Raw genomic sequence first — 16,213 nt, 5'->3', positions numbered from 1 at the left:
TGTAAATGGGGGGGGGTGTTTTAGGTTCCAGGGAAATTTTTTCACCAGACAAAAAACTATATATTATATAGATATACACACAGTATACGTTTTAAACAAACAATTTAATGCTGTTCACAGCTATGATGATTGTGAAGCTTGGTTGAGGTGGTGAAGTTAGAGGGTAGAAGAGGGAGGGATATTTCTCAGGGAATGCCTTACTGCTAAATGATGAACTAGCACTCAGCTGAGCTCTCAAGGGCCTGTTAATGTAGCCTCTCACACAAGGCAGCACAAACACAAGGAGGGGAGACAGACACACAAGTTGTGTGTGGCAGAGAGAGATGCACACTGCCCTTTAAGTAACCTGACCCACTCTTAAGTGCATTGTCTTTTTAAGTGGATCAGGAAGTTGAGACAGCAGCTGCTACCCCAAGCTCTCTATGTCTCTCTCTCCGTCTGTGTTCCCTCCCTGCTCTATATGGAGAAGGGTAAGCGGGGTGCAGGAGCAGGGGGACACCCTGACATTATGCCCCCTCCTTTCCCCTGGCACAGCTAACAGGAGTCTCTGGGAACAGCTCCAAGGCAGAGGGCTGAACTGCTGGCAACTGATAGCCTGCTGGGTGGCTGCTGCACAGGGAACTTAGGAGAGTGGGGAGCTGATAGGGGGCTGCCAGTCCACCCTGGTTACAAGCCCCCACCAGCTAGCTGCAATGGGCTGCTCTTCCTGCAAGCAGTGGACAAAGCAGAAAGCTTCCAAACAACATTCGAAGGGAACATTGCACAACTTTAAACAAGCATGTTCCCTAATTGGTCAGCAACAACAAAACAACGTTAATGGGGACGACTTTAAGTGAGGAGTTACTGTAATACAGAAACACACTTCCCTAGGCTGCACGTTTGAGTGCTGTTACTAATAACACCTGAAGGAAATATAAGTGGTTAACTCTTATAAGAAGAGTAAAAAAGCCTTCTTTATTAAAAGAGGGAAATCGAGCACCTCAGAACCAGCATTTATTTCCTTGCTTTTTAGGATGAGTGTCAATGCACACCAGCAGTCTATCAGCTGATGACTGATTTGCTGTCAAGTATTTGGTTAAAAAGAGATTCCACCTATCAAACACCAACAGAATGTAAATTGATCATTTGAAAATCATAAACTGCCACACATCTGCACCAGGCTAATCTTGAACAGGGACTGAATTGTAAAATTTCCTACTATTACTGAACTCCAAGGGCCAAATAAAGCAGGATGGGAAGTCAACTTTTCCTTGCTTACCTTCCACTTTTGATCTCCATTAATGTCAGCAACTATCAAAAACTATCAACAATTAATTTATTGGAGGGAGAAGGGGGAGCCCGATGTGACCCCTTTAAACAGTCAATAGCTTCCCAACGGAATATGTCACCCCCATATTTCTACCTACCGCAGTCTGCAGATTCAAAACTACAGGCTGATCCCTTTCCTCCCAAATTTTGCAAATGAATTATGTCCTACAGAACCAGCTCCTGGTGATTTGAACACTAATAAAACAAAAGGGAGACCCCTCCCCCCCAACCACACAAACCCCAGGAAAGAATCCCTCACTTCCCGGTTAACCAGCTCAGTCACTCTCCTCAGCTACTGTCACTATCGAGCACCTCAGAAATTTCACTACTATGGGAGCAGGAAGAAGAGACCCCCCCAAACCATCCCAGGCAAAGACCTTGCACCTCTCACACCCAGCACGGAGGCTGATCGCAGCTGCGGTTACCTCAGAGTGGCCTGACGAGCCGGGGGGGGGGGCATCCCATGGGATCGGGGGACACTAACCAGCCTCGCCAGACCCCCTTTGACAGGAGCACCAGGGGCTGGCCCTGGGACAGGCGGGAGCAGCCCCAGAGAGACAGACCAGGCGTCACCACGGTAACCTCCAGCCAGACTCAGGATATTGCCCCAGCCTCAGCTCGTCGCACTTGAGCGGGGGCTCCCCGCCGGCAACGCCCTCCGCGGCGACACACGCTAGCCACAGGACGCCCAGCAACCGGGCCGCCGCTTGACGCCTCCTCAGCAGCAGTAGCCGTCGCCTCGGCCGGGCGGCTATCATCATGGAAACCAAGCCGGCCGCCGCCACGGCCTCAGCCTTGGGCAGCCTCGCGGGAAAGGACGGCTCAGTGTGCAACTGGGTGCTTTGCCCACACCAAAGATGGCTGCCGCATATTGTCAATCGCGCTGAAGGCAAACCGTGCCCTTTGCTGAGCCTCCTCTGCTTCCTCTACCGGTGGAAGTCAGACTGCCCCTAGTCAAGATGGCCACCGCCTCCCCATTGTATTTAAAGTATAGGCAGCTCGGTTGCCCTCACTCAAGAAGTCCCCTGCTCTCTATGGTTAGGAAGCTCGGCTGCCGTGGCTGCAAGCGCTTTGCATTGTGGGAACATGGAAGGGTGGGCAGGGGTGTGAGCTGAGGAGTGAAGGCTGGAGGAAGAACAAGGGAGAGGAGAGGCTGGAGAGGGAGAAGGGGCTGGGACAAAGGTTGGGACTGGGAGAATGAGAAGGAATGGGGCTGGGAACAGGAGGGAGGTTAATTCCTTCCTTCCCACAGGGACGAGCTGTCAGGCTGGCCAAGGAGGCTAAGGTGCTGTGTTCCAGATGCAGTCTGGAGGTGGGTTTGCATCCACATCTGGCAACAGGCCAGGGACTAGCAGAGAGAGAACACGAAGTTCCCCTCTGCTAGTTTTTCTCTCCATTCTTTTAATGGGCTCTTCAGACACAAATATGTGAGTGGGGGAAATCACATACAGGGGGAAGAGGCAGAGAAAACCAACCAACTGGAGAGCAGGCCAAAAAACAAACAAAAAACAAACCCACCAGTGTGATTGATTATTATTGTAGAGGTTTGTTTTTAGAATGTCATTTTTTTTTAAAGTCTCCAATTTTTGGTGGGATTGTGGATGGGGGAGGAGCAAAAAGTGTTATCTGCCTCATATTTTCCTCCAACCCAAACATTGCTCATTGGTGGGAGAGAAGTTCCTGGACACTGCGGGTAATTTTAAGCACAATCATCAAGACTAAAACAAGGTTCAAAAAAGAACTAGATAAATTCTGGAGGATAGGTCCATCAGTGGCTATTAGCCAGGATGGGCAGGGATGGTGTCCCTAGCTGCTTTTTGCCAGAAGCTGGGAATGTGTGACAGGGGATGGATCACTTGATGATTACCTGTTCTGTTCATTCCCTCTGGGGTACGTGGAATTGGCCATTGTCAGAAGACAGGATACTGGACTAGATGGACCTTTGGTTTGACCCAGTATAGCCATTCTTATTTTACCAGGACAAATAAAATGCCGCTAGACATTTTAGTGCTATGACAGGTCAGGCAGGTTATAGTTGGTTCTGACACACCCACAAGATACAACATTTTTATCCTACAGCCAAGTATTATAAAAAAGGTACAAAATTGTGTTCCACTTTTCAAAATGTTAAAGAAAAAACTAATGATGCCTATTGATCACTATAAATGACAAACACATTAAACTCATAATACCTAGGCCCTGTCTAGACTAGTTTTTCCCACCATACAATTTTTTTCAAAAGAATTTAAAATCAACATCTGCAAATACAGATTAAACAATAACCCAGACTCCAAATGTGGTTTACAATGCAGTTATGTCCAATCCACAATGGCAAAACGACATGTGCTTAACCAAACTCATTGAAATCTGTGTTAAAAACAGTTTCTTAACATTAGAAAAACTGTAGTGTGGAAATGACATCAGGCTCCCTGAAACCACAAATTCCAAATCCCAACAGGGTCATCTCTAGCCATCATTTTTCTATCCAAGGATCACAGAGTACTTCACAAATTTTATAAATACAGAGGTTATCTATACACTGGGGAATCTTGCACCAATGTACCTGCACCTGTCCAAATCCCCATTGTTGATCTATTTCACTACTGTAAAAAGAGTCTTGCTGTTTCAAACGATGTCATATTGGTGCAGCGTTAGTTTTCAGCTGCTGAATTGGATAAAGGTGCTATAGAAATGCAAAGAATTATTACAAAATAGTTCAAATAAAAACATCATATTACCTACCTTGTTCTCTTTTTTAGTTTATTTCATATATCTAGAGTTTATCTCTTACAGTGTTGAAGAAAACAAGTCATGCCTTCAGTTATCAGTCAGCACCTCTGAAAACAGTTTAGTTTTATAATGGGGGTCAAATTTTTATCCTTTGAGATTATTTACCATCCAAGATGAATGGTAATACTTGCTTGTTTCTGCCTGTCCTTGCCTCTTTGCTAACAAGAGAATTTTTGTGAATGTCAAAGAACTACAGATCAATTTTTGAACCACAAATAATGTAAATAGTCGATTTTGGATTTTTAAAATTTTATTTGGAACACAGTACAACTGGAGAGTAGGCACTAACATAATACAAACAATAATAATAATATAGTATGTTTGTGTGCCACTGTTCTCTCATCTAGTATCAGAACGACTCAACTGTGTTTTCAAGTCCCAGTGCTGCTGATGGCTAATGGCTGGTCCTCTTTAGTTGAAGTGGTAGGAGCTAGTGCCTTTAAAGCAGGACAAGGTGAGTACTAACTGTGTTGCTGTTATGAAGTTCCAGGCAACTGCAGTTTTTAGGTAACGACAGACATGAAATACTAGCTAGCCACTGATTTGTTGCACTATGAAGATCTGATTGACCATTTCCAACAGCCTCTTCTAAAACTACATTTTCTTTCCATCCAATTTTTATGGACTATGTTTATAGGCATCAGAAAGTTCTTTGTCAAACACATCACCAGCCTAAAATCTTTTGAATTTTTTGCTTGGCTTTATGTCCTCTTTCTATTTCCTTTTATTACAATCTAGAGTGACCAGATAGCAAGAGTAAAAATCAGGACAGGGGGTAGGGAGTAATAAGTGCCTATATAAGAAAAAGCTCCCAAAATCGGGACTGTCCCTATAAAATCGGGACATCTGGTCACCCCGTTACAGTCAGTGAACCCCTGAATTCCAAATGGCAACTATGAGTGACTGTCCATGGACAGACTGAAATATCATGTTTTCAAGGATAATACAAAGCTTCCATCCAAGGCCCCAATCCTGCATGTGCTCAGAGTAGTGCCAACTCCAAATATCCAAAAATCACAATTGGCTTTAAAACTCATGAGATTTAAAAAAATTTGGGTTCACACGAGAGCTAGAACTTACTTTTTTTTGTCTTTTTTTTTTTAAATGAAAGCTGAGATTCTTCTCTCACCACCTGAATCCAGGAGCCGGGGCTTTAAGAAACCCAACAAATATTACCGAGTTCACTTTGTACTTTTGCTATGGTGAGCGTGGCATTGAAATCAATGGGCTAGGCATGGTAGTAAAGCTAAGCCTGTGTGTAAGTGTTAGCAGGATCAGGGCCATATGGTATTCAGGCAATAGTTAAAGGACGTTCAGCTGCAGTACCAGCCCTGGTATGAGTTCAAGACCATGTTTACACGCTGGAAATGAAAGGACCCATTTTTACACACACACACCAGCTTCTCCATCCCCTTTGCTTGGGAATAATTTGTGCTTTTCTTGTCCTTCTTTCCCTCTTGTCTCCCTTCACTCTCTTTTCCCATCCCTTGTTCCTCCCCCCGTTCCCTGTTTCTCTCCTACCTCCCTTTCCCCCTCTCGTGTCCTCTCTCCTCGATTCCCCCTGCCCTGCGCCCCGCACGGAGCTCGCCCGCGGCCCGCAGCGCGGTGGGTATGTGCGTACGCGGCGCTCGCCCGGCTGATTTCCTGTGTTGCAGGTGACGGTGAGCTGCGGTCAAATCCAGTCGCTCGCTTCCGCCCAGGTGAGAGCGCAGGGCAGACGGCGACCCGGGAGCAACCAGGCCTTTTGCAGCCCGCCTCTGCGGACCAGGTATTACACTCGGGGCAGCTTGGCTTCTCCACCCCCCACCCCTGTCCGTTTCCTGCCCCTTCGCTGGTTGACGCTCCGGAGAGGGCAGGGGGCGGGGTGAACAACGGCTGGGGCTGGGAAGGTTAGGAACTTCCTGAAAGTTTGAGTTTCACCAACCCCCCCTCGGAAAACACCCCAAATCTACTGAAGTTGGGCAGGATTGGCTTTGGCTCTGCAAAGCCCTGATGAGCCAGGGACTGAGCTATCGGTCTAGGCACTTTTTAAGAAAGTGCCACTTTCAACATAGTGTTTAAAATACTCTCAAGCAGGGACAGTTCAGATTTAAGGCCCTTTTCAGCACCAGTCCCACTCTTTCCAAAGGGGTTTGGCCAGTTGGTTCTGGTTTTAACTCCCTACTCTGTCCAAGACCTGCTTGGTTTGGAAATGGGGAGCTGATCTTTGTTACTCCGGAAATGATCAGAGGTCTCTGTTGTGGGCCTAGCTGCAGGGGGGCAGAAATGACACATGGGTGGCATACAAGATCATGTGCCACCCCCAGATTTCTGCCTTCCATTTATCTCACAGGTTTTCAAACTGGGGATGGGCCATGGGGGAATGTTTGGCAGGGAGTGGTGATGCCAGGCAGCTCAGGCCAGCCTCGTGTGGCAAGGCTTGGAGATAGGGTTGCCAACTTTATAATACTTAAAAACAGACTTTGGGTGTTGAGTCTGTAGATTTGATTAGACACTGTCAGGTTCCCTTTTTGACCACCTTTTTGGTCAAAAACCAGACACCTGGCCACCCTCTCCAAGCCCTGCTGTGTGGGGCTGTCTTGAGCTGCCTGGAGTCACTGCTTGCTCCCATGAGTGTGTCTCCACACAACCCCTCTGCTTGTTTGAAAACCTCTGTGCTAAATGGAAGGCAGAGATATGGGGGCACGTGACCCTGTGTGACTTCCCCCTCCCCCGCATCAACTCTGGTTTGGGGTGTAAAACTTCATCATTTTCCCCCCAATCTCCGCCCCTGCTGCATGTGAGTAGATGTAGCTGGCAGGATGTAAAGGGCTCTTTAATTTTACATCTGAGGAAAATTAGTTTGATTATTGTGGGAGGGAGAGGAGAAAGTAAAACCATTATCTGCACCTTTCCAGCATTCCGTGTATTCTCTTTTCACATAATTTTTCAGAGGTGCTGAGTGTCACTAGCTCTCGTGGATTCAGCTGGAGTTGGTGCTCAGCACTTCTGAAAACCAGGCCCATGTGCCTTTAGACAGACTTCATCTCCAATGCAAACAAGATATATTTTCCACCAAGACATCAAGCTCAATGTAAAGTCATAGTGGAAACAAAACACTGTAATTTTTTACTCACTGTAGTTAGTCAAAGTAACAGCTACCTGTGCCTTTACTCCACTAGGACTTTACGTTGAGATAGATGTTTTGGTGGAAAAAACACATCTCTTCGGCTGTGAAGACAGCCATAAATTTGTGGCAGGAGCTGTCCTATTTTTGTTTGTTGTATGCTTTTGTCTTAAACAATAACCTGATGAAAGTCTTGTTTTTTAAAGTCATAATTCTTTGCTGATTAGGTGTTTTGGCTCCTGGACTGTGTAAGGTAACATTATCCTGTCACAGGGCTGTATAAAATAGCTTCTTTCCTTCTGCAGGATTTCAGACTTGTTCAGAAAATTCTATGCACTTTCAGACAGGACACTGTGTCTTTGCCAGGTCTTAACTTTTCTGGTATAATAATGTTGATTGGGGTGTGATTTTTTGTTGTGTGTGTGAGACACTTATATACTGGCAAAAGCCCTAGTGTAGCTGCAGTCATATAGGCATAAAAGTGCTTTTTCTGATGTAACTTTGTCATAAACAGATAGCTAAGGGTTAATGTCTCTTTCACCTGAAACACCTGACCAGAGAACCAATCAGGAAACCGGATTTTTTCAACTTTGGGTGGAGGGAATTGTGTGCTCTGAGTCTTTGGTTCTGCTGCCTGCTTTCTCTGAGCTTTGGAGAAGTAGTTCTACTTTTCTAATCTTCTGTTTCTAAGTGTAAGGACAAGAGATCAGATAGTAAGTTCTATGGTTTTCTTTCTTTGGTATTTGCATGAATATAAGTGCTGGAAGTGCTTTGATTTGTATTCTTTTTGAATAAGGCTGTTTATTCATATTCTTTTAAGCAATTGACCCTGTTTGTGTCATCTTAATACAGAGAGAACATTTGTATGTTTTTCTTTTCTTTTTTATATAAGCTTTCTTTTAAGACCTGTTGGAGTTTTTCTTACTTCAGGGAAATTAAGTCTGTACTCACCAGGGAATTGGTGGGAGGAAGAAATCAAGGGGAGAGTCTGTGTGTTGGAATTGGCTAGCCTGATTTTGCATTTCCTCTGGGTGAAAGAGGAAAGTGCTTTTGTTCCAGGACTTGGGAAACGGAGAGGGGGAACTCACTCTGTTTGCAGTTCACAGAGCTTGTGTCTGTGTATCTCTCCAGGAGCACCTGGAGGGGGGAAGGGAATCAGGATTATTTCCCTTTGTTGTGAGACTCAAGGGATTTGGGTCTTGTGGTCCCCAGGAAGGTTTTCAGGGGGACCAGAAGTGCCCCAAAACACTCTAATTTTTTGGGTGGTGGCAGCAGTACCAGGTCCAAGCTGGTAACTAAGCTTGGAGGTTTTCATGCTAACGCCCCAAATTTTTGGACGCTAAGGGTCCAGAATCTGGGAATAAGGTTAGAACCTGTGGCAGCGGCGGGATATAGACAGAATCCAGAAGCCAGTAGGAAATAGTATATTTTGCTTTCTCTTTAAGGGCTTTTTAGCAGAGAGAAACAGTTTGGTTTTAAAAGGGAACCAGAGAGAATTTTTTTTTTCTGCTCTCTAGCAGTTTGTGGTTTGCATATTAAGCGAGAAGACTGTTAAGGGTCTTTTGTCATGCAATAGCCCTCCCATTAGGTGGCAAGTACCAGCACTTATATGCATGCAAATTAAGTGGTTTTTCTGGTTTCCCTAATTGAACATTAGCTAGAGAGAGAAAAGGAAAAAAGCACTGTTGCTAGGCAGACTTCAGGAGGCAACAGAGAGCCTGCAGTTCAGAAGATAAACACCGGAGGGCACCCCAACACAAGAAAACAGGAACCATGACTTCTAAGGCAAGGATTGACGCCGAAGAACAAATCAAAGACGCTGAACACAGGCGACAGATGGAGATGAAAGAAAAGGAAGAAAGCCTCAAACTGGCAGCCTTTCAAAGAGAACAGGCAGCCCAAGAGGCAGCACACAAAAGAAAACTAGAAGAAGAAGAGGTGGCCCACCGCCGAGAAATGGAAAAACAACAAAAAGAACTGGAAAAACAACAAAAGAGAATGAAGAGAAGGAAAACAGAGAAAACATGAACTGGAGATTGGCAAAAGCTGGGCTGCATGTGCCAGCCAACCCTAACAACCCGGCGCCCATTATTGCTCCACAGCACAGGAAATTTCCCACCTACAAGGCAGGTGATGACACCGAGGCCTTCTTGGAAAATTTTGAAAGAGCCCTGTCTTGGGTTACAGGCATCCCGAAGACCAGTACATGGTAGGTAATAAGGCCACACCTCAGTGGACCTTTAGCAGAGGTGGCAGCTGAAATGCCCAAGCCGCAAATGAATGACTATAAACTTTTTCAAAACCAAGGCAGATACAGGATGGGGATAACCCAGATCATGCCGTCGGCGCTTCAGAACCCAAAAATGGAAACCAGAGGTGTCATTTCCAAACACGCCTACTACATTGCAAAAACTATGAGGCCTGGTTAACAGGAAACAACATTCAAACCTTGGAAGAGTGAACCTCTCATACAAATGGAGCAGTTCTTGGATGGTGTTCCTGAAGACATCACACGGTACATACAAGATAGAAATCCCAAAACTATCGCTGAGGCGGGGGAGATTGGAGCCAAATGGATGGAACTGGCAGAAAGCAAAAAGCTTACTGTCAAGGGGAACGATTACCCCAGGGGGCACACAGACCATAAACCCTACAACCGAGGACAGCCAAAGACCCTACATACCACCCAAGTAAAGCCACAGATACCCTACTCTTCAACCTCACCAGTCTCCAGTAACTCACCTCGGCCCAGTGACCCATCAGATGGAAGATGCTTTAAGTGTAATGAACTGGGACATATCAAGGCCAACTGTCCCAAGAACCACCATGCGAGTGCAATTCATTACACCACCATCACCCCAAAGATCCCAGGCCCCAGATGCCTCTCAAATACCCTTGGAGCGAAGGGAAAATTTGAGAGTGGGCGGAAAGAAGGTTACTGCGTGGAGAGACACGGGGGCACAAGTGTCAGCTATCCACCAATCCTTCGTTGACCCCAAATTCATCAACCAAAGGCCAAGTTACAATTTACCCCTGTCATGTCACAAGCTGTAGACTTGCCTACAGCTCAACTGCCTTCCAGTACAAAGGCTGGGTCAGGAATGTGGACTTTTGCAGTCTATGACAATTATCCTATCCCCATGCTACTGGGGAAGACTTGGCCAACCAGCGTGAGGCGGGCCAAGAGAGTGGGAATGGTTACACGTAGCCAAACCAGGCAAGCTCCAGACCCATTCCTGTTCCTGAGCCGTCCACAGAGGCCCCGTCTGTGTTACCAGCGGACCCATACAGAGGCTAGTGGACCCGGATTCCATGCCTACCACTGAAACAGCCACAGCATCTCCAGTCCCGGCCCGGACTCGGAACAGCAACCAGCACCAGCAGTGCAACCACATCTTCAAACTCAACGCCAGAGTGGCGCCAGCGAGCCAGAACTGGCAAGAAGCACACGACAGCCATACCAAAAGGGCCTCAGCCAGAGCCTGAAATACCCTCAGGTGCACCAGCGAGAGCGGTTCACCAGCAACGGAAACAACCCATCCCTACATCGCTTCCAGAGGGACCAAGCCCAAGTCCACAGTCTGAGAAAGAACTGGTGACCCCAGCCTCAAGGAACAGTTCAGCGCTGAGCAGGAAGCAGATGACAGCCTTCAGAAAAGCGTGGGCGGGCGGCACGGAGCACCCACCGCCTCTCAGCTCTTCTAATCGATCCCGGTTTGTTATAGACCAAGGACCTTTTATACAAGGAAATTCTTTTTGGTGGACACCGGGAAGAATGGCAGCCAGCAAAAACAGTGGTAGGTTCCAACTAAGTACCGGGCGGAAGCTCTTAAGCTTAGCCCATGATCATCCCAAGTGGCCATGCTGGGGTGAACAGAACCAAGGACCGGTTGGGGAAGTCCTTCCACTGGGAGGGGATGGGCAAGAATGTTGCCAAGTATGTCCGGTCTTGTGAGGTATGCCAAAGAGTAGGTAAGCCTCAAGACCCAGGTCAAGGCCCCTCTCCAGCCCACTCCCCATAATTGAGGTCCCATTTCAGCGAGTAGCTGTGGATATTCTGGGCCCTTTTCCCAAAAAAGACGCCCAGAGGAAAGCAGTACGTACTGACTTTAGTGGACTTTGCTACCCGATGGCCAGAAGCAGTAGCTCTAGGCAACACCAGGCTAAACACTGTGTGCCTGGCCCTAACAGACATCTTTGCCAGGGTAGGTTGGCCCTCTGACATCCTTACAGATTCAGGGTCTAATTTCCTGGCAGGGACCATGGAAAAACTGTGGGAACTCATGGGGTGAATCACTTGGTTGCCACTCCCGTACCACCATCAAACCAATGGCCTGGTGGAAAGGTTCAATGGAACTTTGGGGGCCATGATAAGAAAATTCATCAACGAATTCTCCAATAAATTGGGACCTAGTGTTGCAGCAGTTGCTGTTTGCCTACAGGGCTGTACCACATCCCAGTTTAGGGTTTTCACCATTTGAACTTGTGTATGGTCACGAGGTTAAGGGGCCATTACAGTTGGTGAAGCAGCAATGGGAGGGGTTTACGCCTTCTCCAGGAACTAACATCTGGACTTGTAAGCAACCTACAAAGCAACCCTCCGACACTCTTTAGCCCTTGCTAGAGAGAACCTAAAGGATGCTCAAGAAGAGCAAAGGCCTGGTATGACAGACATGCCAGAGAACGTTCCTTCAAGGTAGGAGACCAGGTTATGGTCTTGAAGGCGCAACAGGCCCATAAGATGGAAGCATCATGGGAAGGGCCATTCACGGTCCAAGAGCGCCTGGGAGCTGTAAACTACCTCATAGCATTTCCCAATTCCTCACTAAAGCCTAAAGTGTACCATGTTAATTCTCTCAAGCCTTTCTATTCCAGAGACTTACAGGTTTGTCAGTTACAGTCCAGGAGATGAGGCTGAGTGGCCTGACGGTGTCTACTACGACGGAAAAAAAGACGGTGGCGTGGAAGAGGTGAACCTCTCAACCACCCTGGAACGTCTGCAGCGGCAACAAATCAAGGAGCTGTGCACTAGCTTCGCCCCATTGTTCTCAGCCACCCCAGGACGGACTGAACGGGCATACACTCCATTGATACAGGTAATGCTCACCCAATCAGAACCCCACCCTACCGGGTGTCTCCTCATGCCAAGCTGCTATAGAACGGAGAGATCCAGAACATGCTACAGATGGTTATAATCCGCCCATCTACCAGTGCTGGGCATCTCCAGTGGTTCTGGTACCCAAACCAGATGGGGAAATACGCTTTTGCGTGGACTACCGTAAGCTAATGCTGTACTCGTCCGGACAACTATCCAATGCCACGTACTGATGAGCTATTGGAAAAGTTGGGACGTGCCCAGTTCATCTCTACCATAGACTTAACCAAGGGGTACTGGCAAGTACCGCTAGATGAACCTGCCAAGGAGAGGTCAGCATTCGTCACCCATACGGGGGTGTATGAATTCAATGTCCTTCCTTTCGGCCTATCGAAATGCACCCGCCACCTTCCAGAGGCTGGTAGACGGTCTACTAGCTGGACTGGAGAATTTGCAGTTGCCTACCTCGATGATGTGGCCATTTTTTCAGACTCCTGGCCCGAACACCTACTACACCTGGAAAAGGTCTTTGAGCGCATCAGGCAGGCAGGACTAACTGTTAAGGCCAAAAAGTGTCAAATAGGCCAAAACAGAGTGACTTACCTGGGGCACCAGGTGGGTCGAGGAACCATAAACCCCCTACAGGCCAAGGTGGATGCTATCCAAAAGTGGCCTGTCCCAAGGTCAAAGAAACAGGTCCAATCCTTCTTAGGCCTTGGCCGGATACTACAGGCAATTTGTACCACACTACAGCCAAATCGCTGCCCCATTGACCGACCTACCAAAAAGACCCAGCCAATGCCGTTAAGTGGACTGATGAGTGTCAAAAGCCTTTACCCAGCTTAAGGCAACGCTCATGTCGACCCTGTACCAGGGCCCCGGATTTTGACAAGCCATTCCTAGTAACCACAGATGCATCTAGCGTGGTATAGGAGCAGTACTCATGCAGGAAGCAACAGATCACAACTTCCATCCTGTCGTGTTTCTCAGCAAGAAACTGTCTGAGAGGGAAAGTCCACTGGTCAGTCAGTGAAAAGGAATGCTATGCCATGTGTACGCCCTGGAAAAGCTACGCCCATATGTTTGGGGACGGCGGTTCCAACTACAAACTGACCATGCTGCACTAAAGTGGCTTCATACTGCCAAGGGGAACAACAAGAAACTTCTTCGTTGGAGTTTAGCTCTCCAAGATTTTGATTTTGAAATTCAACACATCACAGGAGCTTCTAACAAAGTTGCTGATGCACTCTCCCGTGAGAAGTTTCCCAGAATCCAGTAGTTAAAAAGTGTTCTTAAAATGTAAAGTCTGTTAGTTATATCTTAGTAGTATATGTAAAGGTGCATGTGTTGTATTAATCTGTTTTATTTTCAAGTTCTAGAAGGAAATTGCCGCCAGTGAGCTTCCCCACTGTCTGCAATTTGGGGGGCGTGTCATAACAGATAGCTAAGGGTTAATGTCTCTTTCACCTGAAACACCTGACCAGAGAACCAATCAGGAAACCGGATTTTTTCAACCTTGGGTGGAGGGAAGTGTGTCTCTGAGTCTTTTGTCTGTCTGCCTGTTTCCTCTGAGCTTTGGAGAAGTAGTTCTATTTTCTAGTCTTCTGTTTCTAAGTGTAAGGACAAAGAGATCAGATAGTAAGTTCTATGGTTTCTTTTCTTTGGTATTTGCATGAATATAAGTGCTGAGTGCTTTGATTTGTATTCTTTTTGAATAAGGCTGTTTATTCAATATTCTTTAAGCAATTGACCCTGTGTTGTATCATCTTAATACAGAGAGAACATTTGTATTTTTTCTTTCTTTTTATATAAAGTTTTCTTTAAGACCTGTTGGAGTTTTTCTTTACTTCAGGGAAATTAAGTCTGTACTCACCAGGGAATTGGTGGGAGGAAGAAATCAAGGGGAAGCTGTGTGTTGGATTGCTAGCCTGATTTTGCATTTCCTCTGGGTGAAGAGGAAAGTGCTTTTGTTCCAGGATTGGGAACGGAGAGGGGGACTCACTCTGCGTAGTTTCACAGAGCTTGTGTCTGTGTATCTCTCCAGGAGCACCTGGAGGGGGGAAGGGAGAATCAGGATTATTTCCCTTTGTTGTGAGACTCAAGGGATTTGGGTCTTGTGGTCCCCAGGGAAGGTTTTTCAGGGGGGACCAGAGTGCCCCAAAACACTCTAATTTTTTGGGTGGTGGCAGCAGTACCAGGTCCAAGCTGGTAACTAAGCTTGGAGGTTTTCATGCTAACCCCCAAATTTTGGACGCTAAGGTCCAGAATCTGGGAATAAGGTTATGTCAAACTTATTTCACTTGCCCAACTGGTATAAGCTATACTGTCAAAAGCACTTTTTTGCTTATATAAGCTGTGTCCACACTAGGATTTGCCCATATCGCTATGCTGGTGAGCCTTAAAAAAAAAAGTATAATCCTGGCCTGGTCTGTGTTTGGACAGTAGCTGACACACTTTGGATGTTACTGCAATTTAATTTAGAGTGTCACGCCCTGCAGACCTGAGTGCATTGCACATGCCATGGGCTCCTTGCATTCTTCTGTGAAATGTTTGCTGGTGGTTTGCAGATAGCTGGCTGGTCACATGATACTGTCCTTCCTTGTTTCCAGCTGCTAAATTGCACTGAAAAATGCTGAATATTTTCTGTTATTACATAACCACATGAGTAATTGCTGTAGTTGCCATAAAGATGTTGTTCAATTGCAAATCAGAAGGGAGGTACTCATGAGATAATTTAAAACATGGAAAGGTTTGAGAACCCATGAACTACCCTGTTTGTGTATAAACAGATGTAACGAGGGATGTCTTTTGCTGTCCCTATGAAAATCTGCCCAAATCTGGCCAAGTTATAAACCTTTGAAAAATCATACTGGCTCTGGAACCAAAAGGAGGGAACCTGCCTCTCTTGTGCTCTCAGTGGCAACCTGCTGGGCTCAGGCAAGGTGAAGAAAAGTTTCCTGATTAGAATGCAGAGGAGACAAGAGCTGGACTACAGGGGATAAAACCAGGGCACAATTAATGCATAGGCAAACTACTCATGTGCCTATGGCCCAAATTTGTTGGGAAATGAGGGTCCAAACCTGGGTGGTGCTGAGACCCTGTGCATCAGGTCGCAATAGCATTCACTCAGATTTGGCCTGGCTGCACCATCATCCTGGCTGGCATGGGACAACATGAGCAGAGCTGCAACCCTGTGGTTTCCTATGGCTCAGTGATGGCTAATCCAGCCCTGGAAGGGCAATGTAAAATGGGACAAGAAGCCTGATAAGAGAGTCTAGGATTGGAAGCTAGAAAACATGGGAGTTGCAGTGGAAACTGAAGTGGAAGCGAAGAGGAGGAAACTAGAGAAAAGGAGCCAGGGGATAGAGAGAACTGAGAATGGTTGGGCAAGAAGACAAGCACTTAGAACAGGTGAGGTGCCGGGGATGAAAAGCCTAAGGAGGTGAGACTAGAACTAGTGAGACAAGGAGAATGGGATGGGATGGAAACAGGTCTGGGATGGAAACAGGACTGGACAGACAGATTTTACGTGAGGATCGCTTCAGCTGCCACTGGTGTGTAGCTGCGTCTGCAATAGCTCTTAGCAACTCCAGTAAACAGTTTAAGGCCGTAAGTGGAAATTTTCATTTGATTCTTGTTCTCCTGGACTCTTCTGCATATTTGGTGGAGCCAAAAGGGCATTCCCATTTTTTCTGCTTTAATCCTTCTCTTTTGAATCCTTACCCCATGTCATAACTACTGTCTTTCCACCCACTACAACAGAGACATGATTCACCTTCAAGACCATATCAACACAAGCCTCTAGATGAGGTTTCTCTTGAATATGTGCTGCTTCCTTAGTGAGTCTTCAGGTTTCCTGCCAGACTGGATTTATTTTGTGGCGTGACAGATCCTGTGTTTGAGCTGTCTTTAAG

The 16,213-nt window shown here is 46.6% G+C and overlaps 2 protein-coding genes across 2 annotated transcripts in view; one reads left to right on the top strand and one right to left on the bottom strand.

Moving 5' to 3' along the window:
• Positions 1-2,270, bottom strand: part of TM2D1 (TM2 domain containing 1) — a 34,334-nt gene extending 32,064 nt beyond the window's left edge. The window contains 1 exon segment of the mRNA XM_030571514.1: positions 1,912-2,270. Within this exon segment, the coding sequence (XP_030427374.1) occupies positions 1,912-2,069 (158 nt within the window). The 5' untranslated portion in view covers positions 2,070-2,270.
• A 3,197-nt stretch (positions 2,271-5,467) lies between these two features.
• Positions 5,468-16,213, top strand: part of PATJ (PATJ crumbs cell polarity complex component) — a 235,289-nt gene continuing 224,543 nt past the window's right edge. Inside the window, 1 exon segment of the mRNA XM_030571946.1 lies at positions 5,468-5,866. The gene's annotated coding sequence lies outside the window, so the exon portion shown is untranslated.

Source organism: Gopherus evgoodei, chromosome 8 (genome assembly GCF_007399415.2).
Source record: "Gopherus evgoodei ecotype Sinaloan lineage chromosome 8, rGopEvg1_v1.p, whole genome shotgun sequence".
Taxonomy (NCBI): domain Eukaryota; kingdom Metazoa; phylum Chordata; order Testudines; family Testudinidae; genus Gopherus; species Gopherus evgoodei.
The sequence above is the reverse complement of the archived record's forward strand: the minus strand, read 5'-3'. Positions and strand labels throughout refer to the sequence as shown.